This window comes from Schistocerca piceifrons, chromosome X, assembly GCF_021461385.2.
Source record: "Schistocerca piceifrons isolate TAMUIC-IGC-003096 chromosome X, iqSchPice1.1, whole genome shotgun sequence".
Classification (NCBI taxonomy): Eukaryota; Metazoa; Arthropoda; class Insecta; order Orthoptera; family Acrididae; genus Schistocerca; species Schistocerca piceifrons.
The window spans coordinates 71,913,708-71,935,464 of NC_060149.1; the positions used below are offsets into that span (position 1 = coordinate 71,913,708).

The 21,757-nt window shown below is 38.5% G+C and overlaps 1 protein-coding gene across 1 annotated transcript in view; it reads left to right on the top strand.

Moving 5' to 3' along the window:
* LOC124721892 (protein Daple) overlaps positions 1-21,757 on the top strand; it is a 181,339-nt gene that overhangs the window by 110,303 nt on the left and 49,279 nt on the right. The window contains exons 14-18 of the mRNA XM_047247044.1: positions 1,373-1,558; positions 1,655-1,910; positions 6,188-6,475; positions 17,480-17,659; positions 19,267-19,412. Of these exons, the coding sequence (XP_047103000.1) occupies positions 1,373-1,558; positions 1,655-1,910; positions 6,188-6,475; positions 17,480-17,659; positions 19,267-19,412 (1,056 nt within the window). The remainder of the gene's footprint in view (positions 1-1,372; positions 1,559-1,654; positions 1,911-6,187; positions 6,476-17,479; positions 17,660-19,266; positions 19,413-21,757) is intronic.

The following is a 21,757-nucleotide window of genomic DNA, read 5'->3' on the forward strand; positions in this document are numbered from 1 at the left end:
TTGTATGCTGAGCATTTTCCAGAGAAAGCTCACACTCATTCGCCCTTTTACAATGTTGTTAATGCCTTTATGTCTGATGACAGTGTACAGGTTGGCAAAAGGAAATGAAGCAAATGTGTTACAGGAGAAGCTAATGAAATAGCTGTACTAGTGGCAGTGCACCACAATCCAAGGATAAGTGCCCGGCAAGTACACTGCAATTCTGGTATGGTGTTAAGTAGTATTGTCATAAATATCATCCATACAACGTGTCACTGCATCAAATTCCATAACCAGGTGGTATTTCGTGAGTAGGTACATCAACAGATGCAAACAACCCTCATATTGTGGTTTCAGCATGACACTTGTCTAATGCATTACATAATTGAAGCACGGGATGTATTAAACTGTGTTCACACTGGTTGGCGGATTGTTAGGAGTGGCCCTATTAATTGGCCCACTAGATCCCAGATTTCTTTATATGAGGAATTTTAAAAGGTAAGGTGTACCAGCAAATGCCAATAGGCCATGAGAATGTGGTCGACTGCATCAGAAATGCTTGTGCTGACATTCTCGCAGAATCCTTTTGTCCTGTGTATGGTCATTTTGAAAGCAGATCACTAAGTGTATTGAAGTTGGCAGTACTATGTTTGAGCATTTACTGTAGTTGGAAAAGTAGAGTAGTGTTTGTCTCGAGCCACAGCCACAGTGTTGTGTCGAGTAGTCCCCTGTTTGATATGTTGGAGGAATACAACTTTGCGAATGGGGTTTCCAATTAGAAGTTATGAAATACTGACCCATCCTACCCTCACAGCATGGAGGTGGGGTCCTACATGCCATTGGATATTCAACGGTGGTTCAGTAGCATGTTATAAATTATGATTGTGTACCCATTTCTATTCCTCTGATTACAGCACCATATGTGGCAAAATGAAGAAAATGCTTCAGACAAAACGTATGTAAATTTTGCTGTAGAATTTGAAGATTTCAAAGTTGGCTCCCCACCACCCACACACAGGGTGGGGTAGGGGGTTCAAGTGTGGTATCATTGGATGTCCCCCTCCAAGACAAACAAATTGGAATTATAACTTTTTTTATCTGATGTGTAGTTTTCATGATATTTCATTGTCTTCAGTTAAAATGGACACCCTATATATATGCTCTGGTGAATTTCCTTATAAATTTACAACATAATTTGTAATGTGATTTTACGCTGCCATCATCAGTGTCCCTTTATGTAAAACAAAGTCTTCTCTTAGTTGTGCCTCATAGTCTGATTTTTAACGTAGGTTATAGAGACATTTAATCTACTACTGACACAGGCTAATTTTTTAGTTTTCAGTCTCACGATTAAAAACAAAAATAATGTGTGTGTATTTTCAACATCATGTAGGTTACTTGAGGTAGAAAGAGAGAGTCAGGAGTTGGCAAGTCGGTCAGCTATTGACAGAGAAACATTGTCAGCCCTGCAGGCAGATTTAGTCCAGCAGAAACTTGGCTATCAACAGTTACGAGCTTCTCTTGAAAAACTGGGGATAGAAGTTGATCGTCTCACCACTGCTGATTCAGCACTTGATATGTGAGTCACTACTCTAAGAAGTAACTGCAATATGCAATATTTAGGTAACACCAACAACAAACCTCAGTTGTCAAAATTCGTATTTATTATCTGCAGAATCATCTCAAGCAGTGATGTTAAGGAAGCAGTACGTGAACTTTTGCTGAAAGAAACTGAAGGATGCAAAAATAATTGTAGTGGAGAACGAGAAAGTGTCAGTGATCGTGCACCAGAAGAAATGGCAGTACTTCAAGAAGAAAATGCAACACTTCAAGTGGAACTTGCAACTCTACGTTCACAAGTTACCTCGCTGTCTGCACAGCACACTGCATTGCAGCTTGCAAATTCACAACTAGTTGCAGAAAAGGATGAGGTATGTGCTGTATTTAGGTATAATTGTCACAATTCAGATATGTGTAAGTGACGAAACTTTAAAAGATAACATTCATTAGGTGAAAATTTTAAAGAATATTAGCTGTTTCTCTTTGAGTTTTTTTAACTGTTAATATCAGCAGTTTTGTCTTCTTTCAACCATTAAAGAGATAAGTGTATAAAGTTTTGAAACAGTAATGCAAATTCTCTCATTTCTACAAACGACCTTCACCTCTTTTTCTCAAATTACTCTTTTTTAAGCTGTGTGCCATGGTGCATTCTCATGAACAGGTTAGTGAATGTGTGGGCTATGGAAAGTATATTCACTGACTATTTTTGTTGTTTATGAGAAGATAGACAAATCTCACAGAATATGGGCTTCAAAGGGATGCTTTTAGAAGTCTGCTTCTTCAACGACATAGATCTTATTAAGCATAAATTATTTGCTAACAAATCATAGAAAATAATAGCACCTGACATTCTACAACTACACAAAATGAAAGCTTCAGGAGGTGGATACCTCTTGTCCAACACAATACTCTGTAAGTTTGTAAAATGACACACATTACTTCATGAGAACACTGTTTTTAGGTTTGACTGGAAAGCACTCGACTACAAACCGTCCTCTTGGTGCACCAGTATGCCATTGGTTTGTTCACCGAATACCCAACTGTCGGTTGAATGGTGGGCAAAGCCAATATTGCATTAGATTAAGAGAGGCAAGTCCATATGCTAGCCAAGTGTCAATGGTAGATTGATAACAGCAAAGCCCAAGTCACCGTCCAGGAGAAAATCACATAGTGCAGGCTCATTTTCAATAGGTATATTGAAGAGCGTGCTTTAATGTTTGCTGGTTGTGACAAGTGAGGTTGTGGCGGTCATTGGCTCTCTTTAAATGTACCACAAGTGTTTTCCCATGGGACCTGGTGTCAACAGATATATACTTCTGTGCTGCGCCTAGCGACCTCACTAGAGCTTGTGGGGCAGCGGGTGGATATTTTGTTATATATGTGTTCCTATTATTATTTATTTAATGCTGTTGTTTGCCTTTCTCAACACTGGCTCTCTAACTACAATATTGGCAACCAGAAAGTGATTAGCAAAACGTGAAGCCTGTAATTAGAATTCCTAGTGCCCACTTCATCTGAGAAATACATTTATAGCTACAGCTTATAGCTCTGAGGAATTATGAGATTGTCTGGGATTAATAATAATAATAATAAAAAAACAATTCTCTCTAAAGTGTTCACTATATTCTGAAAGTCACAGACCAAAAAGAATCCACACAATCCAACTATCAGAGCAGTTCGGAGTCTAATGCGCTGATGCAACTATAACTGTTCAAATTAAATGTTTAGGTGAATGCTCGCCATAATTTGATGATAATGTTCATCAAACGCCACGCTAAATAATGGTAGAATGTCTGTCCCGCGGCGGAACGTGAAAATACGAAATACACAAGCTGAAGATAGATCATTAAAGTCATCCCAGAATTAACACTTCACTCGAAAACGATTTCATGGTTACGCGTATCCTGAGTAACTTATTACGGCATCTGAGGCTGTTTGTTTATAGCAATGATACTGACGCGACGCGACTCCCGGCACACGTGGTGCGCTAATCAGCGTCTGGAGAGAACTGGGGCCTTCCTCTCTCGCGCAGCGTTCTTATATATAAAACCGCGGTGCGGACGGCTAAGGGAACGCCTGATCAAATCCGCTCTCCCGACTAGCCGCTGGGCTAGTAATGCACCACTTTAAGTTATCGAATAAATCATCGCTTCCTTTGCTGATGGCCGATGGAGCTCTCAATTTAAATGTGCAATCAGCACATAGGTAAGTAATCATAATAAAAGTCTGATGTGGCTAAGTCAATTATTTTGGGCGAGAAAATTAATTTAATTACACTACACACAGTAGACGAGCTCTGAACTTGCCCTTTGGAGATACACTATCGCTATAGTTTTATAGTTATTCAGTTGAAACTTCTCATATCTTTATGATTATAGTGGATCTCCCTTCTACTTAAATTTAAACATCCTAGCTTTATTTATCCACCTACTTAATCTATCTTGCTTCCTTAATTTTTAAGACAAAAACCAGAAAATCATGAATTTCAACTAAAATTTTAATTTGTTAGATCCATAATACTGTTTCTACTAAATTATTATGAAAAAGGAATCCAAATATAAAATTTTAAGTTTCTAGCTCTTTTCTGTTGCGCCAATGATTTTTACAGAAAAACATCCAAATTTCGAAAATGGTTAACGTTATTGAACTGATATTCAACACATATTGATTTAGTATAACTCCTGACATGCTAGAAACGTTTCAGGTTATTTACTTGATTTTTAAAGTATTGCGCAACATTTATGACATCAGAGCTAGTTACAGCGGACTGGCTGGCACACAATGGAAAGACTGATGTGAATTTTATACGGCGTGAGTAGGCTGCTTCCCCACAACCTGTGCAAAATTTTATGAATTAATCCATTGATATGCCCAGCAGAATTACATCAGATGTAAAAGTGTTTGGATTTAAGGCTCTTAAGAAATTATTCCATTCACGTCACCTTGTGATCAAGAATGATTTTGTTTTGGAACAAGATTCTTCATGAACCTGCCTTTGGCTGCTTGTCCAGGATTCGTTAAAAAATGTAGACGTACTGCTGTAATTGTTGCTGCATGTTTACCTTCTCCGAGTGTGATCACATCATTCTGACCAAATTATTGTAGCCATATTTCATCACGTAGGACAGTATGAGTAATGATGTGTAAGAATTGCTGCAGTTAAATCTTAATAAACGTCTGCTGACAGAACTGGAAACACTGTGAAAACTTTTCCTGGAGTAAACAGTGCGATAGCCACTGATTACAGACTTTCCGGAAATGAAGATCTGAGAAACAGCCTCCTACCCACTACCAAGTGTGCACTGAATGTACTAGTAGATTCATTGATCATCCTCTTCCATCTAAAAGTGACACACATTTTATTTGTCAGTGTTTGTTGCTAAATCGTAAGACCCATCTCAGAGTTTTTTTAAAGAACTGATCATGGAAGAACAGCAACTGCCGTAGAATGCAATTGCTCATAGCTTCAGTTTGCCCTAAGGCTCACTTATAAATCATTATAGGGATGCTCCAGTTTCAAACTCCATAGTCAACAATGACTGAATACCACATAGAATATGACAGGGGACAACCTTTGCACTGAAACTTTTGGACAGATTAAAATGTTATGTCAAACTGGGACTCAAACCTGGAACCTTTTGTTTCATGAGCAATGGTCTCTGAGTTTCATTCTGGAAACAGACTACGACTAAGCCACTTCTTTGCTAAACCCTTTCTTCCAGGAGTGCTAGGTTGACAAGGTATGCAGGAGAACTTCTATGAAATTTAGAATGTGGGGGAGAGTTATTGGCAGAAATGAAGCTGTGAAGATGGATTGTATATAGTACCTGTATTGCTAATTTGGTAAGGGGATTGTTTGTGAAGGGTGAGGTTCTGGATCCTGACACTGAATCATGGTCTGTTGCACAGTTTTGATCTGCTAGGAAATTTCAAAACAGCACACTTCCCTGCAGTAAATCAAAAGTAACCAATTATTCATGGAGATGCACACTCCCCTACAATCTGTTTTGGAGGGTGGATATAATTTTACCCCTTCTCTTTGCCTCTTCCTTTCAATGTCTCACTCACCTACCACGTCTCCCTCATCCTCCCACTATGTCTCACGTCTCCTTACCCTGCCCCTCTACAAAACCCTTCCCACATCTGACACTCGTTTGAACCCCTGTGAGCCTCCTTCTCCATCACCTCCTAAGCCCCACTCCTGTTTCTTTCTTCTCCCTCATCCACCATGCACTAGCTCCTGCCCTGTTTCAGGTTTCGCTTTCTCATTCCACAAGTCTTCTCCTATTCCCAACCCCCTTTCTCCTTCTTGTGCATCAACTTTCCATCCACCTCTACCTCCCTTTTTCCCTTCTCTTCTTATCATCTTGCTGTCTCTCCCATACATCTACATCCATGCTACGCAGTCCACCTCACTGTGTGCAGTGGAGAGTACTTCTGGCACCATTATCTTTTCCCCCCTTCTGTGTTCCATTCCCAAATGATGCTTGGGAAGAATGATTGTCGGTAAAGCTCCTGTCTTCTTCCTTCCCTTTAATACAACATTAATCACCTTCTTTACTGTGTTGTTTGTTAATGTATTATATATTGATTTTAGTAGTAATTAACTAATGTTTGTAATCAATGTGCTTGTAATTGTGCATTATAGATGGTAAAGGAACGTGGAGTACAACAAGAGCTACATGAACAACTGATACAGGACCAAGTGACATTGCAGACATTGCATGAACATCTTTCGGAACAATTTGATAAAATGGCAATGGAACGAGAATCACTTAGGGGAGCACAGCGTGATCTACGATCGGAGGTACGCTCATTACGCGAGATGTATGGTCAGCGTGAGTCAGATGCACAAGCTCTACAAAGAGAGTGTGATCGTCTCAAGGCAGAGTCACGTTCACTCACAAACTTGAGAGCAGAACACTCGAGTCTCAAGGTAAGTGATAAAATATAGAATTTGATGAGACCGTTTCAGGATTAGACACAATTTTCAAGTAGTCATTATGATATTATTCTCTGTTCTGTTTTTCTGTGGTGTATGGTTGGCATTCAATGGCTGTATTTTATCACGTAATAAAAAAATATCATTGTATCCCTTTTACTGGCTAGCATCCATTATATTGTGTGGAAAGAAACTTTCATTCTGCATGGAATGTTTTTACTGATGTGCGACTCTCTTATATGTAAAACCTTGTCTTCAGTGCTCTAGCATCTCTCATATGCATGTTTCTTCATCCTGCTGTTACTTCTTTAGTACTTTCCCAAAGCTTCATAGATGCTTTCCTACCCCCAGACATGATCTTTTAAAAGGTGACCGTTTCATTCTGAAATAAAGTTGTAGGCTGTGAATAAGCCATTCTTTATCATAATTGTGGGAGTTCTCCCATTAGTTATTAGTTCTAGTATGATTATTTTTCGGCTTCATACAAACTCCTAACCACCATCATACAATAAGTAAATATCTATATGTAACATTTTTGGTAAAGTAAAGTATGCATCTGTTGGACATAACTAAAAACACAACAGTGTTGTTTTGAATGTGTAATATAGTTTGTAATAAATGACTCCCATTTCATCAGAAATCAGCATGTCTTCCTCCAGTTTTTATCTACCTTCATAATTGTTTTGTGATATAATATGCCTCAGTACATCAAATTTGATAAACATTTCGTTGAGATCTTCTGTAAAGATAACATCTTGAATATATGAAATGTTGCTGTTAAATTGATAGCTGATGATGCAAAAATTTGAGTGCAGTGAATAAAGACTTTTGGTTGAGCTTATGGACAAGTGCCTGAAGCTATTCCAGACAGTGGATTTTCTTATTCTTTATTTCTCATGTACTGTTCCTCTACAATGCTGGTGACCTAGCTGTTTAATGCCTTAAAATGTGAAAAGCCTCTCAAATAAGGCAGAGAAATATATTGAGACTGTTCCTTGTGTTTTATATTCTTATTTTCATTGTAGACGAAGCACTAATTCACTTTCAAAAGAACATGGAAACAATTACTGTAACCTTGTTAAATGAATCAAGCAGTTTTGTGGAACAATGTAGGTAATCATGGTAAATCTAAAGCTGCAGCATCTCATGCATGTTCCAAGTACAAACAGAATTGGAGAGGGTCTGTTAATAAGCAGAAGTGGTAACTACGCTCAGATAAATTTTTTGAAATGAATTATCTGTGTAGTAGATAGTTTATAATATCATTCATTGTATTCCTGTTCATTTTTTGTTCTAATTCATATTTAAATAACACTGAAGGTTGCAGTTCATTCACATTAGTAAATGAGCAGGTGACTGTTAACTTCAAATTAATATAGTGTTCTTCTCATTGATGGCAGTGAAGATGAAGGAGAGTGTGTTTATGTTGATTCGGTAAGAATGATAGAGTAAGTTACCTGTGACAGCAATACGTCACACATTTTGAACTAAAAATAACCTGTATTTACAGGCAGATGTGCAACACAGAATCTAGGAGTCTGTTATATAATCTACAGAGTCAGAATCACGTCCTAAAAATGAAAACAACTGAAAGTATTCTTGATGTGAAATACCAATTTTATGAAAGAAGATTACATTCCCTCGAGCAGGTGTATAAAATAAAAGAAGAGTGTTGCTTGGGGAACATGAAATAAGAATGGTAACACTGAAAGTAGATAGAGAAATTAAAGAACCGGAACTAAAATAAATGAAAAGAAAATAGGGCTTTCAAACCGACACTTTGTAAATTGATTCCAATTTTGTAGCTTTTTATATATAAATAAATTGTTAGTATATGCTGCCCTCACTGCATTGTTACTCTTGTTAGCTAAATTTTCTGTTAGTACTGTAATTTCTTCATAGACTCCTCTCCTATCAGATCATGTCATCCTTTTCAGGCTCCTCATTCGATGCAATAACAACTGTATTGTATTGTGCAAGTCAGATGCTGCAGCTGTTATAACTGCTGCATGGTTTAGTTTTACACTTGAGTCCTAAACCTAAACAACTCACCATTCTGCACAAACATTGCCGGAGGTGAAAGAAGTGTCAAGTGGAAAAGAAATTCCTAAAACTGAAATTGGTTTGAATCAATTGAAGACATAAAATCTATAAATGAATCTGCGATCACCGAAGCCGAGGTCCTCTATACTGTATTCCAGTTGTTGTTGTTGTTGTTATTGTGGTGATGGTGGTGGTCTTCAGTCCAGAGACTGGTTTGATGCAGCTCTCCATGCTACTCTGTCCTGTGCAAGCTTCTTTATCTCTGAGTAACTACTGCAACCTACATCCTTCTAAATGTGCTTGGTGTATTCCAGTACCAGCTGCAATTTGCATGAAAATGTTATGAGACGACACAGCTATCTGGATGCATTTTTAACAACTTTACTTTCATCTTGATCACACTTTTATTTCTCACCAATCTTGCACGTTTCAACTTTGTCATTTTCAAAGGCCATGGTAGTGGAGTGGCCATAATGGGCATGTGTATCTCACATTGCACCATTAACCTCTGCAGTCGTTGTGTCTCATGTTTTTTGGTGAGGGATTTGTTTACTCCATCTACGGGCCTCCTCTTGCATTAACTTTGTGTGAGCTTTGATGTGGAGCAACAGCGGTGAATGCAGTAACTCCAGACATGCCCACAAAACTATGGAACACAAGTTTGACTATCATCTGGATCGATGTCGTGCATGCTATGGAGGGCACGTTTACCGTCTGTGAAAACTAAATCAAAACTTTGATCCTAAACATAATTGTAAAAAGTACATTGATGTTGTATGTGTAAGTTAAAATGTGCTCCGAGTTTCTGTCTCCATTCGTGTAGAAGATACAGTCTTGTGAGATTGGGTGAATCTTTTGAAACACCCTGTGTATATTTGTGTGGCAGAGTCTCAATGAAGATGTCCAAAAAGCCCCCACAAGCAGCTACTGAAAGTACATAGAGTTACAGATTGTGGCTCATGTCTAAACAGTAGTCCATCAGAATATTACAGTGATATTAAAGGTGGAATGCTTCTGGGTAACATGATGACCCACGTAATAGTCATTGTTGAAAGCTGACTAAAACCTGAATTTGACAGCAGGGAGAGCTTTTAAAGAAATCTAAGCCTGTACCAAAAGCACACACTAAATGTTGCTTGACATGAAGTCTGCATTACAGTATCAGTAAATACAATAAAATATGGGAGTGTCTGCATGCATAATAGTTCAGGCAAGATTGAATACCTTAGGCAACCTGTTCCCAGTCACTGCCAGATGTATCTAAGTCTTTTGTTTGCAACTGTGGGATTGGTAATGAAAATGTTCAACAATGGAAAGATTATGAGGTTATGACATGTTGGTTCCATCCAACTTGGTTGTCATTAGTTGTAAACTTAGTGGTGTTTCTGCCAACAGAATGATGTTGTCTGCAAAGTCCAGATCTGTTTATTCCAACATGTGTCTGTATTTGAATTCTCCATAATTTTTCTCATTATTGTGTCTATGACTAATATGAAAAAGAATGGTTATAAAATGCAACCTTGTCTGATACCTGTCATAGTGCTGAAGAAAAGGGTGTTTCCATCTTCTGTTCTTATACAGCAACTGGAGTCCAGTTATAGGCATCTGGAAACATCAATGAGATTTTCAGGAATTCCATATACGCATACAATATTCCACAATGATAACAATACATATATTGTAATTCATTACTATGATTATAACTTATGTACACAAACCTTCCTCTTGAATCAGTCTGTCCCTTAATGAAAACCATCTCAAAATCCCTACAGTAGTTCACGAGATTAGCCTTCACATACAAGCAGAAAATCATAGCAAGGTCTTATTAATATAGGTTCCGTAAACATTATTCCTGTTTTTGCTCCTAAGGGGGAGGTCTTTTGCTTTAGTGCCTGAACACAGTGTGAAATGGAAAAGAAGTTACAAACTGTCTTTGTTGCCCCAGGTGGTAGTGGGACAAAGACAAAGAAGCCATGTAGGATGATGGAAACAATCTAGTGTTCATTATCTTTTTTTAAACCCTTAACTTCTGACTCCCCTGAAAATTTGCCAGATATTTGACATGTTATACAAAATGTATTTGACACTATAGCCAATAAAGATATCTCCTCTCAGCATCTTTCATTTTCACCACCATCATCCTCAGCAGCACCACCACTCTTTTCTAAGACTGCAACTTGTGTTGGTTGGACACAGATGATGTGAAGAAAAATTCCAAATTTTTTAAGCTGAGAGAAATTTTCAGATGACATAAGAAGAAAGAAAACTCAAATGTTGTTATAAAAATAATTGAATTGGTAACTGTTTCATGAAGTTTATTAAAGCCAAGAAGACAAAAATTGATGTCCCAGAATCAGAGAAGACATGAAAATGCTTCTTCTCAAATTATTGCCTGACTTGGATGAAATGAGTGGCCAACGAATAAAAACATTCAAACATAAGTTCTTACAAGTAGTCATTGAAATCATGAATCAGTCATCCACTCCACTACCATTTTCCCCTGTAGCTGTTATGCAGTCACTATAATTCCCCAACTCATCAGTGCCTCATACAAACTGGACAAAGTTGCTGAGACTGGTCTTCAAGGGAATAGTGCTAACAATCTGTATTACAGTGTAATTCAGCAAGGAGTTGGCCAGCAATTGGTGGGTGATTGCTAATTGCACAGATTGTCTCACATGTAAGTTCCAAAAATGATGTATGAAACACAATAATATGTAATCTCATTGAACATTTTATTATTTACTAAATGGTATATTGTCATGTTTAATTATGATATAATTTTCTGTATTTGCATACCATGTGAACAAAATAAATCAACACTTTCTTACGTCAGTGTGATTAATATCTGTTCCTCTGCACTGATATGTGCTTTCATATCTGTATTACTCTGTATTATCACAGGAGAAATGCACTGTATCAAATCACTGTAGCACAGTTTCGTCAGCCTGTGAAAAGCTGTGAATTTTGAATCTGTCTGTTACAGACCTTTGACTGTTACAAATAATCTGCAGTTTGTTTTCTCTGGGCTTAAGAATGAATACAGAATTTTCTTGGTTTCTTCTTAGTACCCACCCTGTCCCATTCACAGATTCTATGCCAGAGTAATAACAGTCTGTATGCTTGTGTATTTAATAAGTTCCAAATCATTGTGTGCATGCTGGTTTTACATTTACAAACAGAGACACTGTGCTGTCATAGGATCCTTTGTTTTTTATGTCTGTCCAAATTCATTCAAAGTTGGTGAAGAGTTATGAAGTTGTTGTTGTTTTGTTGTTGTAGTTGTATCCGGATCCCGCTCCCTCTCCAGCTACTGCTGGGTCTGGGTGCTGACGAGCCCTCTCTCCATTTGGCTCAATCCTCCCACCACTTTTCTTCCTCCTCTTGCTGCCAGGTCACACCTCTCCTTTCTACAGATATTCTCACTCCCGTAAACATTGAAAAAGTACACAAAGATTATGGTACACATTAATTGAAAAATTACCATATTTGCATGAGTGTAGGCCACGTGCAAATATTGGCTGCAAGTAAACTTCTGACACAATATGGTAATAACCAAATCTTGGATATAGGCTGCACTACTAAGTTTATGAGAAAGTTCAAGTAGACAGTACTTTTAGTTGCAGCTCACTCCCACCTCTTTTTCAACTCCCGAATAACTAAGAGTGATCTCTCTCTCTCTCTCTCTCTCTCTCTCTCTCTCTCTCTCTCTCTCTCTCTCTCTCTCATACTGGGGGTCTTGCCCCAGGAAGTTTTCTAAATTTTAGATCAAAAGTAGTGAGTTTTAAAAGTTTTTTAAGCATTTTAGAGGCATATGATCAACGTTAGAACCCCGAAAACTGGACTCTCGATAACTCGACACTCCAAGAAACTTCACAAGCCTGACAGACACATTTTTTGGCTTTGAAAAAAGAAACAAAACATTAACATGCACAATATTTTTGTAAAAAGCTAATTTAATTTACATTAAAAATCATTCTTATAGACTATTACACAGTGGTGAATATATCACTCTGAAAAGACTGAAATTATATTGTCACATAGAAGAAGGTGTAATTAGATGAAGAACGAACACTAACTTCATTTAACGAAGGTTTATTCAGCACTTGCACATACAAGAGCGTGAAGCAAACTGCCTCCGGCCAGAACACATACAGTATATATACAGCTACAGAACATTCCAGTACAATGATTCTTGATATTTGTGGATACTTCTAGAATGTACTCGAAATGAATATAGAAATTAAAATTGTACAGTCCAAGTGAGTTCTGAACTCACGACCCTTCATGCAACAGTTTAGTACATCCTCCTAGTCCGGGAAAGAGTCATCGGTCCTGCATACTCCGATTCCTGATGACTGATGGTTGCCCTAGCGATGATCTTCGTCACCTTTCCGCTTGTTGCCTGTCACTGGAGCTTTGAATTTACCCTGGGTTGCAGGATACTTATAGGGCTTCATTGGAAGGACGTGGACCGTACCTCTGATCTATCTTCGTCTTGTGTCGGGGTCGAAATCTTCAACTTCACAAGTAACATCAGACAACTGTCTTACAACCTTATGAGGTCCACAGTAGCGCCGGAGGAGCTTCTCAGAGAGACCAACCTTCTGAACAGGAGTGAAGATCCAGATGAGGTCATGAGGCTGGTAAAGAACAGGGCGGTGTCTTGCGTCATGCCTTCGGCGATCGTTCACAGCATGCAGTGTGCGGAGTCAAGCTAACTGCTGAGCTTCCTCAGCTCTGGTTAACACCTGGCTGATGTAGTCATCGCCCATGTCATCAGGGTGTAACGGGTACACTGTGTCCATCATCGTCGTCACCTCACGCCTATGTACCAGGAAAAATGGCGTAAATCCTGTGGTGTCTTGTTTGGCAGTGTTGTAAGCATAAGTCACGAAAGGTAGCACCTCATCCTAGTTGCTCTGCTCAACACTGATGAACATTGATAACATGTCAGCCAAGGTCTTATTAAGGCATTCAGTAAGCCCATTAGTTTGCGGATGGTTGGCAGTTGTCATGTGATTAATTTTGCACCGATGGTTTATCTCTTTCACAAGATTCGATTGAAAAACTTTCCCTCGATCCATAATTAACAATGTCGTCCACGATGAATTTGGTACCTCGGATGCTTCGGCTGTTTTCACAGCTTTTGTAATGGCATAGCGTGTCAGATAATCAGTGCAAACAATAATCCATCTATGATGTTCCAGAGACCACAAGAGCTAGGGCTGGTTGGCCATCCGTGAGGTTATCGACGTAGTTTCCTATCATTTTTGTAGTGATCGACGGTGAAGGATTTTTCTCTTCGGCGGCCTCACCTTCAAGGAAGGTCGCACCCTTTAGTTTTACAGGTTGCGGTGGCTAGGTGATTGGCTGGAGCCTCTAAACGGTGATGGAGACCTTGATTGCCATGTAGGGGAGTGTCCTCTCTAGTGGCTAGCTTGCAGCGATGGTGACCTACGTCGTCCTGCACCCACATCTTCTTGTTCATCTTCGTCGTCCCGGAGTTGGTGTCGGCTAAGATTGGTCTGCTGTCTTCTCTCGCGGGCGTCTTCAAATATCTGCTGCCTTTCTCGACAATAGCGCACCACATGTCCCAGTCGTCCGCAGTGGAAACGTTCTGGTTGGTTCTCCTGGGTCCTCCAGATGTCAGTCTTCCTTGGTGCCCAAACGGGTTCCTTATGCGGCATTGTAGGAACGTAACTTCACCTGAGTGTTGACTTTTTCATCGTTTTAAAGGGAAATGAAGGACAAGAGATTGGCTTCAATGTCTGTTCCACTTCCTCCCTTATGACCTCTTGAAACGTCTTCCCGTGCAATCCAAGTGCCTTCTGAACTCTCTCTCTCTCTCTCTCTCTCTCTCTCTCTCTCTCTCTCTCTCTCTCTTTCATGAAGAACACTTTTGAAATCAGTTCCTTCCTCCATCACAGACATCGGTATGACATATGGAAGCCGTTCAAACTTCTTGCATGTAATTCTTTTTGGATGCATTGTCTCGATATACTGGCACCATTTTACGAAGTCGTCTGCTCTTGAAACCACCTTCAGGAGTAGGGCTTGATACATGTCCTCAGCAACACCCTTCATGAGATGTGCAACCTTATCTTCCTCCTTCATTCTGGGATCCACTATTTTACACAGCTTCAAGATGTCTTGACTGTAGGATGCTATAGTTTCTCCTGTGCCCTGCACTTTAGATTATCTTCAACCTTGCACTTCTGTCATTGTGTGTCACCGAAATGCTTGCACAGTTCCGCCTGGAATACTTCCCAGCTTGTGAACTTCTCCTTGTTGTTCTCATACCATTGCTTGGCAGTGCCTTCCAAGTAGAAGAATATGTTAGCCAAACACACGGTGTCATCCCATTTGTTAAATTTGGCTATACGCTCATATACCTTCAGCCACTTGTTTGGATCTTGGCCATTGTCACCAGAGAACCTGGAATGATGTCTCATGTGGTGGCACACAGTTGCTGTCATTGTAACGTCCTCTTCTTCTAGAATGTACTCAAACCGAATATAGAAATTAAAATTGTACAGTCCAGGTGAGTTTTGAACTCGCAACCCTTCATGCAACAGTTTAGTATCATAACCACTACACTACGGTGCTACTTGGCTTCTTCTGCGACAATATTTAAATAAATCCTAAACTATCATTAAAAGACTAACACACAAAATATTTGTGTCGCACAGTAATAGCACTTTGATTAATAAGTGAAATAGCTAATTTCAGCTTATTTTGAATAAAGCTCAGGGTCCATTAAATAGAAACAATATCTCAAAGTTAATGTTGTAATACACTTAATAAAGTTAATACAGGATGCCTAATACTTTCAGTCAAAAATTATGTAAATAGTGGGTTTTAATTAGGTCTTACACCCTAGAAATATTTAAGTATTTGAAAACAACTAATACAGTACTATAGTAATATAGTAATACAGTACTAAACTAGTACTAATATTTCGAATCTGAAAATTTAACATTATGTATGTATTTAATTATCTATTTTATAAAGATTTTTACTCGCATTCGGGAGGACGAGGGTTCAATCCCGTCTCCGGCCATCCTGATTTAGGTTTTCCGTGATTTCCCTAAATCGTTTCAGGCAAATGCCGGGATGGTTCCTTTGAAAGGGCCCGGCCGATTTCCTTCCCCATCCTTCCCTAACCCGAGCTTGTGCTCCGTCTCTAATGACCTCGTTGTCTACGGGACGTTAAACACCACTAACCTAACCTAACCCTATAAAGATTTTTAATATTACTCTAAATACCATTATAAGGACTAAAGTGTCTTAGGTGCAAATGGACTGGATTACTGAATCCTAAACATCTCAATGGGCACGAAGAACAGCAAAGTTGTTCAATCCCTTCTGTCCCATTGTTGATCGAAGATATGACTTCAGACGTCTAAGGGCGCTAAATGACTGTTCTACTGTTGCTATCGTGATTGGAACTATTTGGAGAAGCTTAACGCACTTCACTACTTCACATAACATTTCTTCAACTGCAGGCACTTGTGTAATGTATTTTCTTATATCACGCCTGTTTTTTAAGACCATTTGTTTTTTATTAGCAATATCAGCTAACATATTCAAGTTTAAGCACAGTCTCTCAATGTCTAGGTCATTTTTGAAAATCTCAGTTGATTTTTCCAAATTTGTTTCATTGCTGTTTACTAAAAGCAAGCGCTCTTGGTCAACTGCAATGACCTGTGTGAGTCCAGTTGAAGCAAACCGCTCAGTAATGCAAGATTGCACCATTCACCATATTCAACTCATTTGGCAACCACTGTCTTTTACCTATTCCTACATGTTAAAAAATTTGATGTTGGAATATATTTAGAGTACAATGAAAATGACGGCAGCCATTGATGGATATTATGTAAACTATTTAGAATCACTGTGTATTAATAGTGTGCTGTATGGAAAACTGGGCAAAATGCTTCAACTCAAAAGTCAACTACGTTTAAAAAAAAGTACATTTTCTACATCTACATGGATACTCACATTTAAGTGCCTGGCAGAGGGTTCATCGAACTGAAAGAAGTTTCCACTGCCAGCCCGAGTACTTTTCGCTTTGCCGTTGTAGATCTGATCTGTGACCATTAAAAATGGAACGATCTGGACCGATTTTCAATCACATGAGATGTTCTGTTCCTTTTGTAGGCTTTGACAAATGGATTTTAAAAGAAGAAAAAGTAAATATAGATTTTAATTAGTGTCCAAGATTTCTCTACCGTAACTCTGAATGTTGACCTTTTCCTATATATACCTTTGTTGCTACCTACCTCTACCTGTTCAACCACAGAATTTAATTTTCACTTTTCCGTCAGTATTTTTCTCTTCTTAGATGGGTCTTTTGTATGGCAATTCTCTCTTTTTGTTTCTACTAATTTTTGTGTCTTTTATTATTTTTGTAGTAATTTTATGCTGCTCAACAGTTGTCATTAAATGCTAGTGTTGGACTCATCAACTTTCTAAATCCCTGAAACTGCTTATCATCTTAAGAATTTTAATCAGATCTTTTACTGTGTGTTGTTTGGATTCAACCTTCTTTTCCTTTTTTTCCCCCCTTTGACCTCAAATAAGAATAATTTGTAGAATTTAAGTTTGAACATTATTTGTAATGCAACTTGTGTTCTCATACATAATTATTTCTGATCTCCTATGAAATGAACAAACATTTTATTATTGTCCTGGAGAAAGAAAAGTACATGCCATAGCACATTCTTAGTGAGTCTGTGTCTATCAACTAGAATAACATGTTTTTATGTGTTTATGAAAGGACTGTTTATGGTGTGACACAATCGCATCACACAGAATATAAACAAGTTTTCTGTTGTAAGTATTTCTCATGAAGTAAAAATGAAATTCCTCTTCAGGGTAAAACTGCAGACTTTCTATATTGATATGTTGCGTGTTTAAAATGTCTCAAATTTCTGCCCTTGTGTATTTCAGGATGACTTCCGCAATCTTTTCACAGCCAATGAAAAACTGAAGCAAGAATACAGAAATCTGCAAGAAGAGCATCGTTCTTTGCGATCTGACAGTGGCAGCATTAAATTACGGGCAACAGAAATGCAGGGTGAATTGGCTGTGCTAGAAGTGGAGCTAGCAAAAATGACTCATAAGTGTGAGGCAAGTGATATGAATTCTCCCATATTGTAAAAATTAAGGTATCAATAACTCATATCTTTTTTCCCAAATAGAACTAATCAGTTGTTAAGCATAGCTGCATAATTTTATCGTTCAGTTACCAAAGCCTCTGTGTGATGGCACAGTGCTGTCTCTGTTTGGTGAAAATCACCTACCAAGCAAATCATATACAGCATGTGAACTGATTTTGGGAACTGTGATGAGAAAATGAACCCAAAAATAAAATAAACTATTTTTTTCTGACCTCTATGTTACGTTTTGTTCGGTCCATAAGAATAGAAAACAATCTGTAATAAGTATGTGGGTTGTGACTGTTATGTTGGAAAAGACATCTTCATTAACCACATCATTTTCACTTTCCTACATTACTGAGTGTCTATTCTTAAAATGCCCTAATGTTAGTAACAGCCAAGAAATAAGTAGTCATCAGTGCTGCCAGTATGAGATGTTATCTGTGTAAACAACTCTTAAACCTATGTCTGTGTTTAAAAGAGTGGAGTAACGACTGCTCTTGTGCACAAACATTATTCCAGAGACAGTTATGTTGGTACATTGTAATACGGCAGTGGTACTCGTTACATTTCAACATCGTCACCCCTAGGTTTCAATCTGTCCCCTTCCCCTCACCCCTTCCCCATCTGCATCAAGTCCACGCAGCCACTTTATGAGGCACAGTGCTGTATCTGTTTGTTGCAAATCACCTACCAAGGAGATCATTCTTCACTGATCTAAAGTGGTGTGGATGCAAAGTCTGGGATCCAAATTAAGGAGTGCAGTACCTCCCAAATGATATACTAAAATAATTTGTGTGCGCTATTGGCTGAAGATTATCACACGTTTGTGTGAGTGACATGATGCTTATTGATAAAAATGGAGTGGGTGGTGGAGAATAGTTTTCCCCACAGTTAATTAGGCTGACACTGGTGTTTAAGCTGTGTTTGTTGAACAGCAATTTCCTTATTTTCAATGAGGTGTTCTGTGTGTTACCTTGCTGGCAATCACAAGGTGACCAGAAAAAATACCCTTCCAAAAACTGATTGGAAAGCCATAAATCTCTTTCTGGAGGGGCAATTTACTGAATATACATGACTGAAAGTGTATATATATTTCACCACTACACAGTTACAACAGAGAGAAAATTTACCTATTTGTTTTATTTTAATTGATTACACAAGAAGTTGCCACAAGTATTAACTGTATATAATTTTCTGCCAGTAGAATCGCCCCCAACCCCCCTCCCCCCCCTTTTTTTTAAGTACTGTTTGCTTTATCAAATTATGAGAACTTATTGACTTTCGCTTGCACTTGCTGAATAAATCATTGTGTGTGCAGTAATGACTTTTATATATCCTGCTGTTCATTATGCCTTATAATAGTTGTTAGGGTGTTAGCACTTTCTTCTATGCGATCCAGTGTGAAAGCATTCCACAGTTTGCTGCCATAGTTTCATATAAGACTGTCTGTTTATATACTTGTTCACATTTATCAGCTAGCTCATTGAGCATCCTCTACTGACAAAATGTAATATTGTCATCAGATCATTGTCATTATCAGTGGCATTAATAATTCTCTTATTTTTTACTTTTCAGTTGTTACAACAAATGAATGCCAGTTTGGAAGATGATCGCCGTGCTCTCATGGAAAATGTTTCTCATATGTTTAGTCAGTATCATGAACTTTTAACGCTTTCTCTTGAAGATAAGGAACACTATCATCAAGAGGAAAAGATATTCACGTTGGTATTACAACAGTTTTTTGCCATGTTATTGTCCATGTTTGTTTTAGTTCACACAAATTTGTTAAAAGTGAAATGAGATTTATTTTAAAATTTTTATATTAATTATGTCAATTTTGAATGATAGATTTTCACCAAGAAAGAAAAAAAAACTTACTGTATGGTTGACAGCTATATTTAGGAAAGAAGTTATAGTGGCATAAAGGCTAGCCAGTACTTTTAAGAGGCACAATTCTTGTACTACCAATGGAAACACTTCAAGTAGAAAGTAATATTGCTTGCATACAGAACTGTCAGCAATCTTAACCCGCACATTGACCTACCATCCCCCTTTCCAAGCATCCTGAACCAATCTCTGCTGGCCAGACTTCCTGTCTGTTTGTAGTTGTAACATGGTTGTCAACTGTATTTTCCAACATCGACACATGTGATCTAAGAGTCAATAGTTCCTTCTTCAGAAATAGTGGGATTAAATGCAGTAAAGGGAACTGTCCTTTGATTTCATTGCCCTGTATTTGATGATGATCTTTCCTCACTCATGGGTCTGATTGTTTTGCTTGACACTTTTGCCTATTCTCCTGATCTCCTTAAGGTAGAGAGAGTAGTGCAGTAGCTGTGCTAACTGCCTTATTAGTGCATTTGCCTCTCACAGTGTCTTAAACCATATGGAAACTCTTTCCTAGTGATCCAGTACACTCCTCATAGGTTGCTGCTGCTACCAATACCACTATCATTTTTACTACTGTTTTTTTTTTTTAATTTTATTTTTTTTACCTCAGCTCACATATTACCGTATGACTTTCATGTATGTTTGTGGGTTTATTTTCGCTGTTACCTCTAAACTTACTCTGATGTGAATGATAGTTTGCTGATGTTCAGCACCATTATCAGGCAGGTAACATCCCTGCCCTCATTGTCTTGTACATAACCATTACATCTGTGGATGTTTGGCTAGGTGGACTTGAAAAATGCTTGAGACATGTCTCTAAGACCTCTACCTGAAAAAAAAATTTACATTAAATGAGCAATAAAACTGTATTATCAGGTGTGCTGAATTTGGTTACACAGAATGAATAAGAAAGTATTAATTATGATACTGGTCTTTATTTTACCTTCATACGAAATAAAACATCTAAATTATGTTATAATTTTCCTGAGACTGAATTTTAAAAATCTCTTTAATTTTATCGAGTCCATACCAGAAATTTTGCTCACAACACACCATACTGTAGAAAATTCTTTTGGAAGCATGCGTTGTTGACACTCTTCTCCAAGTAAAGACACATTTGTTGCCCTAGTTCTTGACCAAAATTCTTCTTTTATTAGATCTGTCCTTGTAGTTGCAGTGAACATAAGCATGAGGCATCTATTGCTTCTACGAGGGCTATCCACAAAGTACATTACGTTTTGGGATTAAAAATAAATGAAGTATTGGAATTTTTTTAGTTATATACAGATGAAAGCCACACTTAAATACTACTTTTCTACATAGTTGCCATTTAAATTAAGGCACTTACAGCGATGGACGAGCTTGGAAATTCCTTCGTCGTAAAATTCGGCCGCCTGCGCCTTCAACCACGTGGTTACCTCTTCTTGAAGCTGTGCGTCGTCATCAAAACGCTGCATAGCCAACCACTTCTTCATTGCTGGGAATAAGTGGAAGTCGCTCGGTGCCAGGTCAGGACTGTACGACGGATGAGGAAACAACTCCCACTTAAAAGATTCGAGAACTTCGCGAGTGGCATTTGCCGTGTGGGCCCGGGCGTTGTCGTGAATCAGCAAGATCTTTGAGCCCAACTTTCCCCTGCGCTTGTTGGGTATTGCTCTTCTGAGGTTGTGCAGAGTTTGGCAATACCTTTGAGAGTTTATTGTAGTGCCTCTTTCCAGGAAATCCACAAAAATCACACCTTTTCTGTTACAAAAGACAGTCGCCATCACCTTCCTTGCCGACATTGTCTGCATGCATTTCTTGGGTTTTTGGGGGGTATTTGTGTGCCCCCACTGCATTGACTGCAATTTTGTCTCGCAGTTCACATGCTTAACCCATGTTTCGTCACCAGTAACGATGCGATCGAGTAATGAGTCGCCATCTTTCTCGTAAGCGTCCAAAAACCTTAACGCTGCAGCCATTCGCTGATTTTTGTGAATCTCTCTCAAGATTTTTGGTATCCATTTTGCACAAAACTTGTGGTAACCAAGCTTTTCGGTAATGATTTCGTGCAACAAACTTCATGAAATTTGTGGAAAACTCATAGAGAGTTCCGTTATTGTGAAATTACGGTTTTCACGGACCGCGGCATCGGCTTTTTCGACAAGTTCAGCAGTCACTATGCTGGGTCTTCCAC